The sequence below is a fragment of the Lachnellula hyalina genome, assembly GCF_007821495.1.
Source record: "Lachnellula hyalina strain CBS 185.66 chromosome Unknown contig00130, whole genome shotgun sequence".
In the NCBI taxonomy this organism is placed as follows: Eukaryota; Fungi; Ascomycota; class Leotiomycetes; order Helotiales; family Lachnaceae; genus Lachnellula; species Lachnellula hyalina.
Window position 1 is genome coordinate 59,334 of NW_022157244.1, and position 21,421 is coordinate 80,754.

At 47.6% G+C, this 21,421-nt stretch overlaps 6 protein-coding genes across 6 annotated transcripts; 4 read left to right on the top strand and 2 right to left on the bottom strand.

Moving 5' to 3' along the window:
* Positions 1-304: 304 nt before the first annotated feature.
* Positions 305-1,417, top strand: orsE_2 (Dehydrogenase; the record flags this gene model as incomplete). Its single annotated transcript, XM_031151565.1, has 2 exons — positions 305-425; positions 498-1,417. The coding sequence occupies 2 exons, from the start codon at positions 305-307 to the stop codon at positions 1,415-1,417; spliced, it is 1,041 nt and encodes a 346-aa protein (XP_031003240.1).
* A 2,041-nt stretch (positions 1,418-3,458) lies between these two features.
* Positions 3,459-5,132, top strand: LHYA1_G006631 (uncharacterized protein; the record flags this gene model as incomplete). Its single annotated transcript, XM_031151566.1, has 1 exon — positions 3,459-5,132. The coding sequence occupies one exon, from the start codon at positions 3,459-3,461 to the stop codon at positions 5,130-5,132; it is 1,674 nt and encodes a 557-aa protein (XP_031003239.1).
* Positions 5,133-5,531: 399 nt separating this feature from the next.
* REX2 (Oligoribonuclease, mitochondrial) lies at positions 5,532-6,270 on the top strand (the record flags this gene model as incomplete). The annotated part of the gene is made up of 3 exons (XM_031151567.1): positions 5,532-5,582; positions 5,651-5,785; positions 5,872-6,270. The coding sequence occupies 3 exons, from the start codon at positions 5,532-5,534 to the stop codon at positions 6,268-6,270; spliced, it is 585 nt and encodes a 194-aa protein (XP_031003242.1).
* Positions 6,271-6,575: 305 nt separating this feature from the next.
* pgmA (Phosphoglucomutase) lies at positions 6,576-8,422 on the top strand (the record flags this gene model as incomplete). Its single annotated transcript, XM_031151568.1, has 4 exons — positions 6,576-6,628; positions 6,714-7,015; positions 7,065-8,081; positions 8,130-8,422. 4 exons carry the CDS (start codon positions 6,576-6,578, stop codon positions 8,420-8,422), a joined length of 1,665 nt encoding a protein of 554 aa, XP_031003241.1.
* A 961-nt stretch (positions 8,423-9,383) lies between these two features.
* Positions 9,384-10,781, bottom strand: LHYA1_G006634 (uncharacterized protein; the record flags this gene model as incomplete). The annotated part of the gene is made up of 3 exons (XM_031151569.1): positions 9,384-10,384; positions 10,437-10,709; positions 10,766-10,781. The coding sequence occupies 3 exons, from the start codon at positions 10,779-10,781 to the stop codon at positions 9,384-9,386; spliced, it is 1,290 nt and encodes a 429-aa protein (XP_031003243.1).
* A 904-nt stretch (positions 10,782-11,685) lies between these two features.
* Positions 11,686-19,374, bottom strand: ANK3_1 (Ankyrin-3; the record flags this gene model as incomplete). The annotated part of the gene is made up of 8 exons (XM_031151570.1): positions 11,686-13,604; positions 13,666-17,540; positions 17,598-18,348; positions 18,399-18,466; positions 18,516-18,540; positions 18,594-18,773; positions 18,834-18,913; positions 18,965-19,374. The coding sequence occupies 8 exons, from the start codon at positions 19,372-19,374 to the stop codon at positions 11,686-11,688; spliced, it is 7,308 nt and encodes a 2,435-aa protein (XP_031003226.1).
* Between the last annotated feature and the right edge of the window lie 2,047 nt (positions 19,375-21,421).

Sequence of the window (21,421 nt, forward strand, 5' to 3'; positions counted from 1 at the left end):
ATCCACACATATCCACCTTTACATCCTCGTCCACTTATTGTAATCCTGCTCTGTTGCTCATCTAGGAATGTATAGGGACTTGGGGTATGGATGCTCCAGAGCTTTTTGGGGTTGATTATCAAGCTGGTGAGGTGGGCATGTGTATAAAGAGTTGAGGTTGCGTCGTAGGAGGGAGGTCTTTTTGACTTTCATTGCAGATTCATTTTTATAGATAAGCAAGCATTCAAGCAAGCAAGCAGGCTTCTTCTACTTTCGTCATTGCATTTATACCGCTAGCTACCTGGCTATCGAACTTTCAGACAGAATGACTACTACTCAGAAAGCACTTGTTCTGGTCGAGGTCGGGAAACCCTTGACTTTAATGTCGGTGCCGATTCCCGAGCCAGAGGAGAATGAAATTTTGATCAAACTCACCGCTACAGGCTGTAAGTTGGACCTTCAGATGGAAAGAGTTCTTACCTACGTTTGAGTCAATCATCTAACAATCGAGTTACAAGTGAACGCCCTGGACCAAAAGCTGCGCGACTACAATGTTCTGAACATCGATATTCCCGCGATTCTGGGTCTCGATCTCGTCGGCACAGTGGTTAAGAACGGCCCTGGCAACACTGCATCCTTTCCCATTGGAAGCCACGTCTTCTCCCAGTACTCAAACATGTCATGTGCCGGCCTCCAGGAATACTCACTCATCAAAGCGCCGTACACTGCACTCGTCCCCCCCGGAATATCTGACGAAGACGCTGCCTTCCCCATCAACGCCTTCACCTCAACGGTCTGCCTCTTCCACCCGGAAATCGGGTTTGGCTTCCCATTCCCCGGTACACCAGAAGCAGCGACATTCGACTACAGCGCGCAGACGATAGTGATTATCGGGGGCGGCACGAACTGCGGAAAACTCGGTATACAAATGGCGCGCATAGCTGGCATCGGCACCATCATCACGACGGCGTCGCTGGCTGGTGGAGCCGAAGCAGAGCTGAAGGCCTTCGGAGCCACGCATGTGATCTCGCGCCACGCGCCAGCTGCAGAGATCGAGAAGCAGGTCCGCAGTATCGTGGGCGACGAGCTGGTGCACGTCTACGACACGTTCCACCTCGACGATCACAGTCTGGCCGTGTCGCTGCTCTCGAACTCCAAGCAGGGCACCTACACGAGCCTCTTACCGGGAGCGCCTAGCGCGGCCGTCGCAGCGCAGAAGAAGGCTGGGTATAAGGGCTTTCACCTCACTGGATCATCTGCAGCGTCGCCGGACCTGGCGGTGTTGTTCTGGAAGCTGTTTCCGCTGTGGTTGCAGAGTGGGGAGGTTAAGCCGTCCAAGTATAGCGTTATTGAGGGGCTGGATGCTGAGATGGTGAATAAGGCGCTGGACGGGTACAAGGATTTGGCTACGGGTAAGAGGTATCATGTGCGCTTCTGATCTGAATGCATAGTCTTTGAAGAGAGGAGAGGGGAGGTGGTGGTAAGGAGAGCTTTGACGCGCGGGTTGTGATAAATTTGGAAATTAAATGAAATGAAATACGGATTGAGATTTGCTTTTGCACTGCAGACGCTCGCTTACTACCGGTAAGGTAGGTATGGATGTGGTGTCAAAGTTGTACAGCATCAATGCAAAGGCAATGTCCCCTCCCGGGCGCTTGAAGATTGGCGCATGACAGAAGAGACCGCTGTGGATGTTTTGGCAGAGGTAAATTGCAGTAGACGGAGATGAGGATGTCTTACTATGAGATTCTCAAACCATAGACAGGAAATAGCACTGCCACAGTTTCAAAGACGCAATCAACCCTCCAAGAGACCAAGACCAAGACCCAGATGGGTCAGGTATTTCCGACCTGATGATAGATCACGTGAAATGCGTCGAATGATTTCTGATTCCATTCGGAATCTCTCCTGATCTTGTCATAAATAAGACTTACTCCGTACAGTACAGTACTGGCGGACTTCTCCGAAGTTGGAAGTTCGGGATAACTTTCCCCGTCTCCAAACACCGTTCTTCTACTCGGTATCGCGGGACAGAAGCTTTGCAAGCAACTCTCCTCACAAGTTCACAAAAGCCTTCCTAGCCACTTCTTTTTCATCTAAAGTTCTGTGGTTGAAGCTCTCAACTTCTCCGAATGACGGCTTCTTGCATAATAATGTGGAGACATATACAGTTAACAATGAGTCAGAGCTTCTGAAACGGACGATCTCGAAACTTTCAAGAGAGGAGGTCCAATAGAGAAGGCCAACACGAGGATGACTCTTGCGATGCAGTTCTGTGGAGGTTACTCGTCGTCCAGCAGTATGCGGCGCGTCGTGAAATGCGCGTATCGAGCAGCCAATCACGTTAGTCATGGGCGGCAGTGAAAGACCAATGAGATGCACGAACGGCTCTTTCGCTTACACGACCCTGACACGACTGTAGCCGCCAGACTCGTGCAGTTATTTGTACACAGGCGAGACAGGACAGGCGCTTCGAGGTCGGCAGAAGCGTACTGTAGCTTGATGAGAGATTACGGCGCTTCAAGGCGCGGCTCCTGTGTTGGATCGCTGGTTGTCTTGTTTAGGAGGCGGCTCTGAAGTTTCATTAAGCAGCCGCCGAGCCAAAAATACTCCTCCAGTGGGGTGTACTACACGCAGTGTTACGAGAACCGCAAGGCGAGGCGACGAAATGGAATGGAAGGTAACGCAAGCGGCTCGAGAAGATTACTGTGCGGTAGTCGGTAGTCGGGGTTGCCAGATTCCCGTGGTGTTTATTGTACCTGACGCGATACAGCAGCATCTTGTTGTGTTCGCGATGCCTCGCGCTCCACGTTCTCAACATACAATACAATAAATACAGTTGACGCGATGGCGCGCTGCATATGTACATGAAGCTACCGCTGCATCCCGCTCTTTATCCCACCTTTATCCCAGGGTTTTTATGCCTCTAAAAATGAGTCAGAGACGCTGCATATGCTAGTGGTTATTGTGCATACGCTTAATCGTCCCCATCCAGAAAGGGCACCTGGGCGAGATGCCAGCGCCTACTGACGAGCGAACCATTTGGTCAACGGGCCTCGACCAAGAAACACATTCGGGCTCTCACACCGGCACTGTGGGCAGTCTAACTTTTTCTCTCCACGTTTCACGTTTATTTAGATTATTACACCCTTGCTTTTCCATTTGCTTATTGGGCTGTGCAAGCCTATGTGTTGATGGAGGATAAGTACCCCAACTCACCTCGGGGATTCTGTTGGTTTTTATTCATTCAATACAATAGCCATCTCTTCTATTGATCCATCCTTTGCTCTTCTCCTCTCCTCACGAATCTCTTTGCCTTCTTCCATTTGTCTCTGCACCTGGAGCTGGCCTCCTTTACAATCACTAATTGATAGTGTCTAATTGACACCACCCCATCGCCATCTTTCATTGCGTAAGTCATAGGAGAGCCGGTTTCAATGGCCAATAGTTAACATCAAGCCAGTCTGGTAGCAGACAAGATGTCTTTCGACTACCCATTCTCGTTTGGGCCAACAACTCCTCCCGAGTTTTCTTATGAGGATGCTTTGAACGAAGCTTCCTTCACTGTGGGCCACAGCCGGTCGAGCTCCCATGCCTCGATGTACTCTATAGAATCATCACCTGACTCTGTCAACACCGGACTCACCACTCCTGCCAGGTCGCCCGTTAGACAGCATGGCCCATTGTTGCTGCCCAAGATCCGTCCACAGGATCAAGAGATTCATTCTCCTCCCAAGCGGTTCAAGAAGACTCCCTCAGCAGCAGCATTCAAGCCGTCGCATACCAGGAGCTATACCAACCCCGAGTCAATCTCCTTTGCCCAGCATGACAGCATTCCTTCCCACACTCGCTCAATGTCTGTATTGTGTTCGCCGGTTACCTTTGCTCCATCATCGACACAAGGTCATGAGCGCCGAGCATCTAGCGTAGGCTTCGATGGGTCGGCACTGGCAAAATATTCCTTCCCCACCTACCGTCAGATGCCAACATTCATGCAATCTGCAACCAACCCTCAAGCCGAGACTTTCATGCCTCAAAACTTCTACCAGACACAGACGCACACACCGCAACGTACTCCCTCGCCTCTCCAGAACAGCCTTATGTTGGATGAGATGACCCTCAATCCATTGGATGACGGAAACAACACTTCCCTCATGACGTATCTCACTTCACCCAACCCAGCTCCCGCCTTGGTGCGCCAACTCAACATTCACCTTCGCGACAGCAGCACCAAGCACTTTTGGTGGGACATCCGTCAAATCCGACCTTGGACCTCTTTCAACCCTTCTACAATCAGCTCAATACCTGGTCTACACGCACTACTCAGCATCAACTTGCCCACAGTGACGTTTCCCACCCCACCACGTACTTCATTGCAGCCAGAAACAGAGGGTGAGCTGCACAACATCTACAACTCATTCTATGCCACCAAGCTCAACGCTGCACTTTCAATGTCCCTCGGCTCTCGCCACATCATGATGCGCTCTTCAGCTAAAGGCACTAATGATCCCTCATTCATCTCCAACTACACAGATGACAACTCCCAGCTCATCTATGGACGAGGACTTGGGCGCGTCGTTGGACTCGTAAAGTCATTCGATCGCTGGAACACCGGCATGAGAGTCGAAGGAAACCACCGCAAAGTTGAATACCTCCGCGGACTCTCGCACCTGCACCGCCAGATGCGCGAACACGGCTGCAGATACGGCTTCATCATCACTGAGATCGAGTTGGTAGTTGTGCGCAACGGCGGCGAAAACGTGCCCCACTTCGGATACCTAGAGATTCAGACCATCCAGCTCGCAGCTCACGATTCCCAGACTTCGACTTACGAAGAAGTAGAGGGCTCGTTTGTTGATGCCGGTGAGGAGAACGTTGTCCAGAAGCAGCAGAAGATGACAGCTCTGCTGGCGCTGTGGTATTTGCATATGCTTGCTAGGGATGATACTTTGCCGGGACAGGTGGGCTGGAAGAGCGAGATTGGTGCGCCTGCTGAGGGCACTAGGCGCAAGTGTCTGCCAAAGGATGAGTGGATTCCTGAGCCACAGCTTGCGGAGAAGAGGGAGGCGAAGAGGGCGAGGGGGTGGGTTTGGCCGGAAGAGAGTGTGGGGAGGAAGGAGTTGGGGAAGAGGGGTGTGAGATATACTTGTTGAAAATTTGTACTGCTGGTCAGACGAAGAAAAAAAGCGGTGGGTGGTATGATTAATGGGTTCATGCTTTATGGCTTGGATGTCTTATATAATATAAATGTTTGAATAATGTTCGAATATCATTCGTCGTGATTTCGTTTTTGTTGCGTCTAAAACCCACAACAGATGAGGTTTCCCTCGAGATCTACTTGCCTTAGGCAATAAACAAATAACGTAAATAGACCGACGAAAATTTGATCCCCAATAGGAATAGTTACAAATGACTCGTAACTTGAAGGGAAAGAGGGGTATCACGTGAGTAATCCTTCACCGTAAGGCTGAAGGCTCTGGGTGAATCTTCAAGCAATACGCTCTGCTTGAGCTAGACACCATTTTTCAAAGAAAGTAGTTTCAACACCAGTAATGGCGCACTCACTCAGCAGCAGCCATCCGCTGGTATGGATCGATTGTGAGGTACGTACGAGAACAACAACTTCAATCTCCACGCAGGTCCGCCTACTGATACTGTAGCTCGCCATTAGATGACCGGACTCGATCTAGACAACGACGTGATTATCGAGATTTTCTGCGTCATCACTAATGGAAACCTGGATGTGCTGGACGAGGAAGGCTGGGGCGCAGTGATCCATCAATCGAAGGAGACAATGGACAAGATGGTAACTCACCTCCACCTTACCTAAGCCATATCCCTCCCACTCGAGGTAGATAGAACTGGACTGACCGGGTACGGCACACACAACAGGACGAATGGTGCACCCGAACGCACCGCGACAGCGGCCTCACTGCCGCCGTACTCTCCTCATCCACAACTGCCGAAGAAGCCTCAACGGCCCTGCTCTCCTACATCAAGCGCTTCGTGCCGGAGCCCAAACGCGCGCTGCTCGCCGGCAACACGGTGCACGCCGATAAGGCGTTCCTGCGCAAGGAGCCGTACAAGAAGGTGCATGACCACTTCAGCCATCGCATACTAGACGTCAGTTCGCTGAAGGAGGCGGCGAAGCGCTGGTGTGAGCTGGATGTGCTGGTCGGGGTGCCGAAGAAGCTGTTGCTGCATCAGGCAAAGGCGGATATTTTGGAGAGTATTGAGGAGGCGAGGTATTATAAGCAGACTATTTTTCAACGGCCGAGAGGGAAGAAGTAGATGAATGAAGAAGAGGATATAATAATCGTGAGATGAAGTGCATTTTTCTGTCTTTCTGTAGATACTGTCAATATTGATTGATACGATCAGATGTTGGGTGATGAAAGGTAAGTTCTCGTCAAATGATTGGCTGGAACCCCTCCATGGCCCCTGCTAAATGACGCCCACCTCAACCAAGTCCCCACGGTCGATCATAAGGTTGCCGCTTCTTAAATCTTCCCCAATCCTCTTCTCTCCAAACACAATCTGCCATAGTGTCCTCACGGTTTTGCAGGATTCAGAAGATTTCCAAACAAAAAGCAATCATGAGTGTCAAAGAAGTCTCCCTCACTCCCTTCACCGACCAGAAGCCCGGAACGTAAGTAAACAGCCCACCCCACACCACCCCGCCTGCCCCCTCGCCAGCCCACACAACACAAAAAATAACAACTGCCACCTCACAGCTCCGGCCTCCGGAAAAAGGTCGTCGTCTTCCAACAACCCCATTACAGCGAATCCTTCGTCACCTCTATCCTCCTCTCAATCCCGGAAGGCGTCAAGGACAGTTTCCTGGTTATTGGCGGTGATGGACGATACTGGAACCCCGAGGTCGTGCAGTTGATTGCCAAGATTGGAGCTGCGTATGGCGTGAAGAAGCTTCTGATCGGCCAGCATGGTATTCTGAGTACACCTGCTGCTTCCCACATTATCAGGAAACGCAAGGCAACCGGTGGTATCTTGTTGACTGCAAGCCACAATGCTGGAGGTGGGTCTCGTACCAGTTGATATTCTGCACATAACTAACTGGGGTTTAGGTCCTAAGAATGATTTTGGTATCAAGTACAACCTTGCGAATGGTGGACCAGCTCCGGAATCAGTTACGAACAAAATTTTTGAAGCTTCCAAGAGCTTGACCTCCTACAAGATCGCCGATATCCCAGATGTGGACATTGCTACAATTGGAACCAAGACATACGGCTCGTTGGAGGTGGAGATCATTGATTCGACCGCAGACTATGTGGATATGCTGAAAGATATCTTTGACTTCCCTCTGATCAAGAAGTTTTTCCAAACACATACCGACTTCAAGGTCCTCTTCGATGCTCTATCCGGTGTCACCGGCCCTTACGGCAAGGATATCTTCGAACGAGAATTCGGTCTCTCAAGCTCTAGCACACAAAACTGTATTCCTTCGCCAGATTTCAATGGTGGTCACCCAGATCCTAATCTCACATATGCACACTCTCTCGTCGAGGCTGTTGACAAGGGAAAGATCCACTTTGGAGCTGCAAGTGATGGAGACGGAGACCGTAACATGATTTACGGAGCTAATGCTTTCGTCTCGCCTGGAGACAGTCTGGCAATCATCGCTCACCATGCCAAGCTCATCCCCTACTTCAAGAAGCAAGGTGTCCACGGCCTTGCCCGTAGTATGCCAACATCCGGTGCCGTCGACCTTGTAGCTAAGGCTCAAGGACTAAACTGCTACGAGGTTCCTACAGGCTGGAAATTCTTCTGCGCTCTGTTCGATGCCGATAAGCTTTCTATCTGTGGTGAAGAGTCTTTCGGTACAGGAAGCAACCACATCCGTGAGAAAGATGGTCTATGGGCTGTTGTGGCTTGGTTGAACATCATTGCTGGTATCGGAGAAGCGAACCCAGATGTTACTCCTAGCATTGCAAAGATCCAGCATGACTTCTGGACTACATATGGTCGTACTTTCTTCACTCGATATGATTATGAAAATGTCAGCAGTGAGGGTGCTGCAGAGGTCGTGAAAGGTTTGACCGAGAAGATTGCGGATAAGTCGTTTGTTGGTAGTAAGATTGGCGGTATGTCTTTCTCTTCCAGAAATCTGTTCTTTACTAATATAACCACAGACCGCACAGTCGCCGAAGCAGGTGACTTCTCGTACACCGATCTTGATGGCAGCGTCTCGCCCAACCAAGGTCTTTATGTGAAGTTCTCTGACGGCTCTCGCATCGTGGTCCGACTTTCCGGCACCGGCTCATCTGGCGCTACAATTCGTCTGTACATTGAAAAACACACTTCAGATGCTTCAACGTACGGAAAAGATGCCCAGGATTTCTTGAAGCCCGATATTGACCTTGCTACTGGCTTCTTGAAGTTCCAGGAACATATCGGACGGACGGAGCCGGATGTCAAGACATAGACTACTTGTCGGAAGGAGGGCAGTTGTGCGTAATAGCTTTCTTTACATTGATTGATGAAGATAACGGATATATGATGAGAGGACTGCAGATTGATTGTTTATACCTCACGAACGAAATTGAATCATGACTTTTAGACACACCACAGTATGCATGCAGGAGACGGTATATCAAACGTGACATGTCTATCTTCACCTCTTCAAAATCAAGTGATACTCTATCGGTCTATCTGGTAAGCTCTTCCCCACTTCTTTTCTGCCCACGTTCATATTACCCTATAGATTAGAAGAGTATACTGATAGTTCCGAATGCAGGCAATAACACCTTATAGCGTGCTCTGTCCTAACACGCCTTTCTTCTTCCTGTCCCTTATCTCTTTCTTGTTCAGTATACTCCCTGCACACGGAATACCTCAACATTACTAACGGCTACTCGTACTTCATCATTGCGGGTCTGCTCTCCCTCGACTGGCGGAATGTTTTAGCGAGCCTCCAGGTCACTATGCCGATAGACATTTGGAGTGCTGCTGTGCTCCTACCAATTACACATTGGCTCTTTAAGATGTTTTCCCGGGGGATGTACGGGAGATATAGGCGTGCAAGGAGGTTGCAGGCAGAGGAGTTCTGGAAAATAATAAAGGGTCGAGGTCCGAGGAGACGGTGGGCGATGTTGAGGCCGGAGGGGAAGCTGCGGCAGGAGGGAGTGTAGAAGAAAGAGTTGACGAGGAGACGCCATTGAGGAGACGAGAAGGGAGGACAGGATAACATGTTTAACGCCGTGCTAAAGGATGGATTTTGACCAGATAGCTAGATTTATATAGAAGCCCAAGGTGATCTTTAAACATCGATTTTCTAGTCAAGTATGCCTAGCATAGTAGCGAGGCCTCAAAGCTAAGCTAAGACCCTTTTTGTGTATCAGCAGCAATAAGAGGTTGAGGGTGATTGGGGACCGTATCGCGTTGCTTTAAAGTCCTACTTTCGGTGTGGAAGTCGTAACTCGAGCTTCTCCCAAAGTCCTCCAGCATCGCTTTACAACCTCCGGACGGATTGCCATGTCACCTTCCTTTCTGTCAAAAACACTTAAGCACTTCACCCCGTCGACCGTCATACAAATAATTGTACACTTCCGGGCGGTTTTAGCAATCTCCCTAATCTCCCTGATTATCCGGATCATGTTCTTCAAATGTTCCTGATTACTAGCCTCCCACTTTTTAAGCTCCTCCCTCATATCCTTTATCTCCAGGTTCTCTGTCACAAGCCCCTCCTTGTGACGGCCCACACATAGGTGTTTTGTTTGAGAAAACCATAATTGAGGAAGCGTCTTGTTGATGTTGAACTTGAGTGTGGAGCAGGATTTGATCTCGGCAATCAGACCCGGATTGACATAATGACCGCGAGAGACAACGTGAACGAGCTTATATGGCGGTTTAAGGACTGGTCTCGTAGGCTTTGGTGCAGGAGGATCTGGAGAATGGATCGCCAAGCGCTCTCTCCCTTTCTCGTTCCCATCTACATCCAAGTAAGCGTCGGCCTCAAACCTAACCAAACACTCCAAACCCCCAAGTTCATATCTCACAATTCGTTCGTGATGTATACTGTCCTCCAGAGTCGGTTCTCTAGCCGTGACACAGTCCTCGAAAGCATGACCATAACCTGAATCTTGACATCCATTTATCATCATAAGCCGAAATTCCTCCCATTGGTTGAAAAACATCGTGTCATTTATCATATCCACATCAATACGCCATTTTCCGGGACCGTTTGAAGCAAAAGATAGAAATTTGCGAAGACTATTGCGGTCGGTCACCAGATGTATGGAAGACATGTCAAAATCAGGATGTTGGTGGAGGAGCGTCTCGAAGAGGGGATCGACCGCTGCTGCTGGAGATCGGGGCCTGGAGCGCGTAAGTCTGTCTCTTTGAAGTTGGATTGGGAGGCTCGGAGTTGTGAGTTTTGGAGGGAGGCCTAGGATTTGGTTAGCTCGAACTTCTTTTCCTCGTAATGGGGCGGGAAAGACCTGGGACGTATATAGTTGGATGCTCGATGTCTTTCCAACTATACGAAGCAATGAATTCATAGTCCTTGATAGTAGCTGCCTCACAAGATTCCTCTTCGGCCTCAGAAACTTCAACATAGATATTTCTAATGAGGTTACCGACTCCTTCCAGCATTCTATCGTCTCTTGATGGTCTTTGCCGTCCCTTGGCCTCTCTGGTTGGCCCACCTATTGGTGAGGTACCTGAGCTTTGCTGCACATCGAGTCTGCCTGGTCTGACGCTCAGGATCGATTCTAATATAAATCAGGTTATAAAGTGCAAACCAGCAGCTAAAGTGAGAAAAGCTAACCGTTGAGAGACGCCATTCCAGCAGTATCATAAACAAAACTACACTTTTCTCCTCGAGGAAAATAACAACTGAGAAGCAATATACGATGCTACAACTCGTGCAAGCGACTGTATACAGTTGGACCAGAATCTTGTGAAGACAAACGCGGCGACGGTTTTGGTTGGGTTTTCCCCTAGAGCAAAGTCATCAGACACTGTACCTGTAAGCTTTAGCGTAGGACGTGGAATGCGGAAAATGTGGCTCCGCTCCATGATAACAAGAGGTACTCGTACCTTCCGTACGAATACAACCAGGCAAGGGTGCACAGCGACGAGGTCGTTCGGCTGGAATAACTAATAGCCGAACGAGTGAGAGAAGATAATCTGTGATAAGCGAGGTTATGTGCCCATTCCTACTAAGAGGTTCTGTTCTCTTAGTTCAACACATTTCTAAATCTCGAGGAGTGTAAATGCTAAGAATGCAATTGACAGAAACAAAAACATATTGTTATGGGGAGGATTAGTCAGCACAAATTATGGAGGCTCCTGCCTCTATAAAAGACCTTCCAGTTGGAGGCATTCTAGCAGCAACGAATTTACATACCTTTTTTCTTTGAACCATCTTTTTGTGACTACTTCCTATTCTGCCTATGTGATTACTACAATAAAAACCGTCATTTCTTGGGGAAGCGGTATACTCCATGTCAGTACCTTAACAATATCTAAATCTTTCTCGCTAATAATAACGATCATGTCCCTTAAAGGCGCCATGCCTACCTCTCCCAGCTCCACACACATCTTACGAAGCATCGAACGGTGCACTTATATAGTAGTCAATGTTCAATATTCCGTCTTCTAACTGTCCATTCTGTCTATTCGCAAGACCTGCCAGCTAACGGCTTCGTAGCGATGGAGTATAATGAAGAACTGAGATCGGAAGTCTCAATGTGAAGTTGCGGCCTCAGTGTCTTTATCAGTGTACGAAGTCGAGGAGTCTATCTCCAATTTCACAAGTGGGGTTGCTTCCTCCACATTTTCATCAAGAGTCGAAGTCGAATTTGAGCTTGTCTTGCGCAGTGATGGCGGCGTAATAGGAGATGGCGGTGAAACTCTCGAGACCTCTAGGTCTTCTTCTGAATCCTCGAGATTCGCAGATCCTGGCGTGGAGGCTGCAGGTAACATTGGTGTGATTGTGGGTATTGGCGACTCATTATCTGTATAATTGCTGTCGCCCTTTTGGCTGGTAGATAGCTCGGCCACATTATCTGAAGGTGGTCCATCCGTCATGGTGATTTGCGGTTGACCAACAGAATTCCCTGGTCCCTCTTTAGGTTCCGGAAGTTCTTCCACCTTCACTAGACGGTATCGTTTCGGTAGAACAAGGATCGGTTCTTCATCAAGTCCTTCTATGCCCAAGTCCTTGTATCGATTCAGGATTCTTATCACCGATGGGTAAGCAGATGCTAATTGCATAGCCTCGTCACTCACAGGCCCAGCGCCATGTAGCAAAAGCCACTTGGTTGCATCTACTCTGCCCATTGCACACGCCGCGTTCAGCGCATTTCCATAGGGGCCTCTAGCAGATACCACTTCTGCGCCTGCATTAAACAGAATGTCCATCGCTTCAACTACGCCTTGATAACTCGCAGAATACAGCGGTGTGCCATAGAAGGTGGAGTAGTTGTTGATACAAGAATGCAAAGCTTCTTTCGGTTGTTCTTCTGAGAAACGATCAAGCACACGCTTGGTGAGTCTGCTTTCCCCGGAAAATGTGCATATGTTTAGTAGGTTTGCACATTCGCTACGCTGTGATGCTAATAAAGAGCTATGGTCAATGATAAAGAATATCACCTCATCGTTGAAAAAGATCCCGGATTGTATTAAAGATTCCAGAGACGTTATTCCATATGTATCGCAATGATCAAATGAGAGTCCTAATTCATATAGGTGCTTGAGCATTTTCAGGTTGCTGTTCTTCGCGGCATAATGCAGTGCTGACCTTCCGAGCATATCAGTCATTGTAATGTCCACAGATCGAGTAAGCAGCTCGTCTATAATATCTGCATTTCCACCATCCAGACCGTAAATGAAAGGAGTCTTTCCGAATAAATCACGGGGCGATATGTTTGCTCCTTTATCCAATAATAACTTTACCGCCTGAAGATGATTATTACCAGCAGCGTGATGTAAAGGAGTTCGGCCACGACCATCCAGGCAATCAACATTTGCACCATAGTCTATTAGAATAGAAACAGCGTCGATTTGACCCCTCAAAGCAGCTAAATGAAGTGGTGTGGTATTTGAGCGCATACCTGCTGCATAGATCTCGGGAGCGAGGCACATCCTTGGATATTCTTTTTGCTCTTTAATTCGAACGTTAAGCATTCGTTGAGCTGATCCACCGGCCTGATCGCATTCAAACTCAAGCAGTTTCGTCAAGGACATAGATTTGCCTTGGAACGAGGCGATATGAACAGGCTCTAGCCCAAAGTCTGACACGCGCGCACCTTTATCTAGCAGCTTTTGAATAATTTTGTCCATGTCGTGCCAGACCGCATTGTGGATAGCTTGATATCCATGTTCTTCGACATTCGGACCAGCATGTCGATGGATATCGGCGCCTTTATCAATGAGCAAATTTGCAATATTTTCATGTTTGCATTGGATGGCAATCTGCAAGAGCGAGCAACCGTCAACGGAACCCCCATTGGGGTCTACTCCCAGCGATAGCAGCTGACGGCACATGATGATTTCACCCTTCTGACACGCATTTCTGAGCTCAGGAGCTCGAGGATCTTCAGATACACCGGATTCTGTCGCTATGCCATCATGAGACGTGGAGTTGCGTGGCCTGGACGATTCTGTAATCATTCAAAGTCAGTGGATAATTGAATTTTCAAAGTTATAGTGTGATCAATTTACCTTCTTTAATAGATGCAGACTTTAATGCTTGCGATATTCCAGGTTCGGACGTGAGATCTGCTGCGCTTCTACCAAGTTTATTTCGAACATTGACAAATGCCCCTTTTTGGATTAAGATATCCACACAACGAGAGCGTTTATTAAGTGCAGCTAGTTGAAGTGGAGTGTGGCCTTTTATCCTTGTAGCTGCATTAATGTCAGCCCCTCTGGATAGCAGAGCTCCAACGACTGCTGGGTGGCCATTAGCAGCTGCCCAATGAAGCGCTCTTATATCATCGCCGCATGGAACATCTGGGTCGTTTAGAAGTTTCTGCTCCCAGAGGGTCGCAATAAAGGCTGCGAATCCATATTCAGAAGCGACATGCAGAGGAGATAATCCAAATTGAGTCTGTTTATCAAGATCAAGGAACTCTGCGCCCTCTGAACGTTTCCAGTCAACACTATGAGCGAGGAAATACCTCATAATCTCAATATTTGCAGTTTTTGCAATAGCATGAGCGACCGTTCCTCCCTTAGCATCGGTGAGAGATAAATCTACGCCTTTATCAAGCAGTATCTTGCACATATTAGGCTGATTAGTCGATATGGCGAGAAAGAGCGAAGTAACTTTCGACGTTTCTGTCTGTATATTGACTTGAGCACCCTTGGCCAGTAGAGCGCGGACAATCCTGGTATTCTTCTTCTTGACTGCCTCCATAAGCACCGTCGTGCCGTCATCAGGGTATGTATCACAAGCGTTGGCCCCTTTCTCTAGAAGATATTCGACGATTTCGGCTGCAATTTTATCAATCACATGGGCATCCAAGACTCTAAGCAGAGCAGTGAATAGACCACTAGGAGTTTCGGTTTTGGTCTTTACATCTGCGTCGTTCTCCACCAAAATCTTGACGGTAGCTAAGCTCTCTCCATGCGACGTAGAAGCGAGCATAACGGCGGTATTCTGCGATTTTGCTTCTGACCTGTCGTTGACATTGGCTCCATGATCAATCATTAGCTTGACAATATCAGGATAACCATGCTTCGCAGCTGAAAGAAACGGGGTATAGCCCGATCGACTATCTATGGAGTTCACATTAGCTCCTTTCAAAACTAGCATCTCTATGATTTTCCGCTCCTTTAACGTCGTAGCTAGCATCAAGGGGCTCTGAAACTCAGAGTTGAGACATTCCAGATTGGGATCGTGATCCAGCAATAGCTTTACTATATCTGTGAAGCCGCCCGATATGGCCTCGTGTAGAGGAGTACCACAGCCTTCGCGACCTGCGTCAACCCGGGCATTCTGTTGGAGCAAAGTATCAACAACTTCAATGTGACCATTTGCAGCAGCAAGAAACAAGGCGTTCTTTCCATTCGAGGTCTGAAGTTCAATATCTAGCTGCTGCTCAAGCACCAAATCGACTATAGAAATCACTCCCGCTTCTGACGCCTTGTGCATGATTGTCGAACTTGTCTTAGAGGACTTTGCATGGATGTTTGCGCCTGCTCGAATGAGTACTTCTGCGGACTTCCAAGAGCCCATAATAGAAGCTTCTGTTAACGGGGTATTTTGATAGGCATTGAGTTGTTCCAAATCCGCTTTGGCGTCGATAAGTACCTGAGTACAGCGGGGCGCGTTAGACCTAGCGGCACAGTGCAAGGGCGCATGTCCAACCCCGTTTCGCCTGGCATTGACATCCACATTTCTTTGTATCAACAGCTCCAAGGTATCGGCTGAATCTTTGAAACATGCGTGATGAGTAGGGCGAAAGCCATAGTTGCATTCGGTGTCGAATGGTGAGTCTCGCTCCATGAAATTCCGAACGACTTTCTCAAGGCCTAGCCAGGCAGCAAGGTGGATTGGCAGATCACCATTTGAGTTCGCCGCAGTCAATAACGGACCTCGAGAGACCAATTCATTGATGATAATTTCACGACCAGGCATTCTAGCTAGGTCGTCAACTATCAAAGCCTTGTGTATAGGAAGGTTATTCTCTTCATCAACTGAGGTAGTATGAATGCCTATATTCAATAGAGAAAAGAATATATCATGGTCTCCTATTTTAATGGCAGTAAAAAGATCCTCTTGGCGAGCAATTTTGGGATCGTGGTCAAGCAACATATCGACGATTCTCGAAGCGCCGTTCTTTACCGCACAGGAGAATGCCGTTCGATCAGTTCGAACCCCGTATTCCAAAAACAAGAGAATGACTTCTCGCCAGCCTTTTTCCACGGCAATATGGAAGGCTTCTTGAACTTGGTCAGAGAAATGGTCCGCTAAGGGACTACCCTCCAGCTGCTCAAGCCGCAACTTAACCTTAGAGGTGACGCCTTGCTTGACATTTGTCATTAAACTCTTTGCAAATAATATTCTCTCCTTGGCACTACTTGTAGCCTTGAGAGTTTGATTACCCGTAATGGTAGTGACTTCAGTCTCGAAAGTTCGTAAATCTTCTGCCATCTTAAAAAACATCGCTTGGTCCGATTCAGGCAAGGAGGTGTCGATTTGATGGCGAAGAAGAACCTGTACACCTGGCTTGACACCATCAGGTTCGCTGTCGACTAGCCATTTGGCAAGGTGAATTGTTTCAGATGTGATTTTTGCACCCGCTAGAAGAAGCTGCCCCACAAAGTCATCTTCTTCGCTGCTGATAAAGAGGGCTAAGTCGAGTGCATCAAGTCCTGAAAATGCCCATTCGGAGTTAGAAAAATCACCGTGATTGATGAGTAGCCTGACAGTCTTAAATCTGGCTCGTTGCGAGTCGTGTTCTATAGCGCCGTAACTCCAGGTAGCGGCGCGTGAAATAGCTTTCTGGTTCTGCACACTTTTGATTATTTTTCTTTGAAAAGACGACGTGCAGCTAAGTAAAAGATCCTGGAAGTCTTTGTCGCTCATTGCTTGTAGCTTCTTGATATCGAAGCTGGCATCCTTTTTGTAGACTTGCTTCAGGAACGCTTGCATATCTGGATTGGACATCCTGCTTTCAAGGTCTATCATTGAAACAGATATATTTTGAAGAATACCTCTTCCTATAAGGGCGCAATGAACAGGCATTCCAATGCCGCTCTCGAGATTTGGAGAAAACTCCTGAAGAAGATATTCCGAGACTTCGGGTAATGCAAGCAATGTTGACCAATGAAGAGGAGATGCCTCCATACAATCCTGATATCTCGCGCATTCCATATCCATGTATGGGTTGTTTTCAGCCTTGTTTTCAGCCATCAAAGCACATTGATTCCAAAGTCTGAATTGACCTGTGATTTCAGGGGCAAAAAGCCTTTGGGTGGCCCTCATGATATCGCAATTGGTGAAATGATCTTCAGCATAATAGTACCAGTATTGACTGGCATGGTGGATAAAAGGGTGTTTGAGTACGAGATCTTGGTATTCGTCTAGTGTCTTCGCGGGTCCTCTCTCGAAACTTTCGAAATTGAGATATGTCAAACATGTTCTTGCAAGCGACAATTTCCCTCCTAATTGGTGTATTCGATAGACCGCAATCTCGGGAGGCGACTGGGATGTAATCGAGAGAAGGTACTGCTTCACAGAAAAGTGAGCAAGCTCTAAGCAATCTGTTGCCGACTGACTTTTTTTGACAAGACTACTGCAACACTGCAGGAGGATATCTTCGTTAGCCATTGCCGTTTCATCGTAATCGATGTCTTGATCTTCGACTGCGAGTGCCTCTTGTAAAGCGGAGATAGGTAAAGGTTCTGCCGCGTAGATGATCCATTGGAGTGTGTTGTGGACAAGATTCATGTGATTTTCGTCCACTCCTCTCAAGATTCTGTCATAAGTCTGTGGGAGGTCTCGAGGAAGTTGTTCCAACGCAGCTCTTTTCATCCTATCTGTAGGCTTGCTGCAGATGAAATCTATCTGGCAAGCAACCCAACGAAACCTTTGGTAATAGATTAGAGGTCGCTCTAGTTTGGATATGAATTGAGATGGGACATACATGCCATGGGAGTTGTTGACAAGCCTGTCGAGGATGTCTTCTTTGAGCGACGGATTTCCAAATTTTAGTTTTCCTTTCGAAACTCGGTGATCTAACTCTGATGCAACGTATAGACGTAAATCTTCTAGTCTAGCTTCGATGATTATCGGCTCAAACCCGTGGAGACGTGCTTCGATATCGGTCAACGTCCTGCTAAGAAATAGAAGCTTGATAGAGGGCAAATGAGACTGACTTCCAGCATCTACGGCTCGAACTGTAGTTGACGGTCTCCTGCTTAAACTCTGTGACGTAGGTGGAATTTCTGGAGGGCATGTCTCTGTGGTCCTGTCTAAGCCAAATAGCGTGATGCTGGTGCCAGGGGCGTCGGCCATCGACGTGTTGCTTGACCTTGAATGAAGCTGTTCTCCGGATAGATCGCCTAAAGCATAGTCTTCTGGCGAGGTAATAGCAGACAAGCCCTGTAAAAGTTCAACGGCTTCTACCCTCAAGTGTTCAATCTCATCCAAGCCGTCCAAAACTACCAACACGCTGCTACTGAGACTTTTCACCATATCTTGAAGTAATTGAGAAAGCTTCATGGCGTCGCAAGGTTTCGTTGCTTCGCCTCTAGGATTATATAAGCTGTAAAAGTCTTCCAGTTGGTGCAAGCATTGTCGATTTTGTTGTGAAAGCTGTTTCACTAGCGACCCAACGATGTTCCAAGCCACTGTGGTTTTCTCATTTCTGAAGTCGCAGTAGAAGTACACAAGAACTATGGTGACTTTGTTAGTGAGATGAGATCGAACAACGGCGGAAACTGACCATCCGGCTCCATGTCTGCTGTCTCTTGATATCGAATCCGGCTTTTAATCTCATCGATGATAGTGGACCTGACGGATGCTAAGAAGTCTTTACCTCTCTACCTGCGATGAAACTTACGCCAGAATTGTCTTCCCTGCCCCGGCTAAAAGAACGCGGCTATCAGTTTGTATATTACAATGACACAGAATGACTTACGAATGCCATGAACCCAAAGTTTGGCCCCATCTGTCTGCAGCCAACGCGTAAAGTGAGAACCCTCGATGAACCATTTCCCCGTCTGGTGTATGAGATGTTTACGTTGATCAATTCCATTTTGCTGTAAATTGTCATGGTCAACGTCCCCAAGCCATTTATAAATCCGCTCATGTTCTTCGACTAAAATGATGTCAAGAATAGTCGGCATATAATGAACCAATCATGTTAAAGGAGACATACCGAGGTGTTTGTCCTGGATAGCTTCGTGCAATGATTTGATATCTGAAGACTGATTCCGGCCAATTTTGATTGATGCTAGCCTAATTGTCTTCACGGTTAGAAATTGATCGAGTCTCGATGTATTCATTTACCAGGTCTCGCTATGGAATGCAAGATTCAGAGATTGCTTCTGCCTTTCAAGACTTGTTACAAGATCCATCGTCTTTGCAGAGTCAAATGGCCATAATAGTTGGCGTCGCAACTTTTTGAAACGTCCTTCATGAAGATCGGGTTCTTTGAGAGCTCTGCGAATTTGTTCGAGGAGGTGATAGCACCCGTCGATATGCGTTTGCACCGAAAATTCAATGACAAGATTGTGTTCCAAATATATTTTGGATGTGTGTTCGATAGCTTTCAAGGTTCCGAGCAAGCTCGTTGCTTCTGCCAAGAATGTTGTAATACTCGTTGTCGAATTCTTGACCTCGAGGCTATACTTGATCGTCTTGCTAATAACAATGTCGGCGAGTGAAATCAGACCGGCCACACCGGTTGCGAGCTCCATGATGGTACAGAAGTGAAGATGAGAATATTGTAAGACACAAATCCATACACATGAAGAACAAGTTTGATGAGGGAAATAGGAACCTAGAGAAATGGGTTTGGACAATAACGGTTGCAATAATTGATGAGGCTCTGTTTCAGCAGCCACAAATCTTGGGCTGTGCTTCCCCATGCCTCTGGCTGCAGGTCCGTCTATAAGTTGGGTACTTTATGCATTGGCAGGCTCTGTGCTGGGGAAGCCACAAGGTCTGGAAACCAATCACCGATCAAGTCCTGATTTGCTACGGAGAGCATGGAGTACCTAATGAAGGCATTTGCCGCGGCATATCCAAGCCATGTCATACGAAGTCAGAAGGCGGGCTGGTGAACATCCTGAAGGATGTCCGATTGCAGTACTCGTACAGAATTCCGCATTCCGCACTGCCTTGGCGTTCTCTTCTCAAACATGCAGTCTGCATGGAAAGCGATGCAACCCCCCTAATCATACAGAGCGTAGCATGGGCGGAAGATGCGCTGCAGGCGCTGTGGCTGGCAGTCTGCTAGGCTCTTTCTCATCGCAAACGTTCTTCGTAAGCTTACGTCGTTTCGCTAGACGATGAGCTGCTGCCTAAAAGTTTGCTGAAAACTTATGGCTGAGATACTGGTACATACCATGGTAGAAAACTCTCCTTCGTTTATTTCTTAAAAGATAAAAAGTCACAAGAGGAAGGAAAGACTGTCGTCTGATGTGACGTCCATTTAGCTTAGTCACGTGGTAGTCGAGGTCTATGTATCTGCTTAGTCAGCGCTTTTGAGGGAGGGGAGCACCAGGAGGGAAGCCTCCTCACCTCACCTCAAGCCAAAAAGATTATGCGGTGCAGCGGTGTGCCCCAGGTATTTGGTGTACACATATATCAATCATTCCCTAAGCTTACTTCTGCATGAAATCTTCTTTACACAGTCAGAAGAATAAACAACATCCTTTCCATTTCATACTTCTACCTGCTGCCGCTGAAGATCAAGATTCAAAAGCCCAGAGCTGAGATCTCCTTCTATAGCTTTTCTCCTCTTCTGCAGTACATTCAGAGAGAGGTCTACTGCTATCGGATCCCATCGATCTAAAAGTGAAGTATCACATCCGAAATCCACTATAACCATTCGAGCAATATCGCGGCATCGTTATCACATAACACCAGTATCTTCGACATCCCAAGCTTCTTCACCGATGTTTTTAGTATAGTTGCGAGATTCACGTTTGTTGTCAGTCTTCGCAAATCTGTTACCTCTACCGACTGTAATCCCGGCCTTTCTTTGAATCTTTCAACCCAGATATCTAATTTTGACATCCCTCCCCCTCAAGCATAAGCACTTTCAAATACTACCTCATCTGGTTATTCCAGACCTTCTGGTTTTTCAAAATCTTGTTTGTCGGTGCAAAAGTCTCAGGTCTTGCATTGATATTAAGCCTGCAAGTCACGATATATATCGTAGGACAAGCTCGGGAACTTGGGAATGTGGGTGCGGGTATTCAAATGGCTCTCGATGCCCATAATTCATTATGATAGAAATTTTCATCATTGATATATGTTTGCTTGGAATAGATCAGTATCCACATAAACGCCGTGCTCAATCCGAATATCATGTACCATTCGTCGTCTACATCAAAATCGCATCATCGATTTCCTCCACTATGATCCAATACTCCTCTCCTCAACCACATCAAGACCCTGCGGTCCCTCACTCCCATAAACACCCCTCTGCTCCACACTCTTCCTTCTCAACCTCATCCGACTATCTGCCTTCTCCCTAAACCCCTCCCTCAACCCACTCCCCCTAAATTCACTCGCTCCCTGCTCCTTCACAGCGCGCATCTTCTCTTCTTCTTCTTTGTCGTGCAGACTTCGTGCAATGCCGGTGTTTATGGTACCGCGAATTGCTTCGCCTGCGCCGTGTATACCTTTGATCGTGCTGGTGAGGGTTCCGCGCTTGCTCGTCCCCATTCCTGTACCTGTAACAGAACCTGTGCCTGTTGCTCCTGTTCCTGTTCCACCGGAAGGACGAGAAAAATT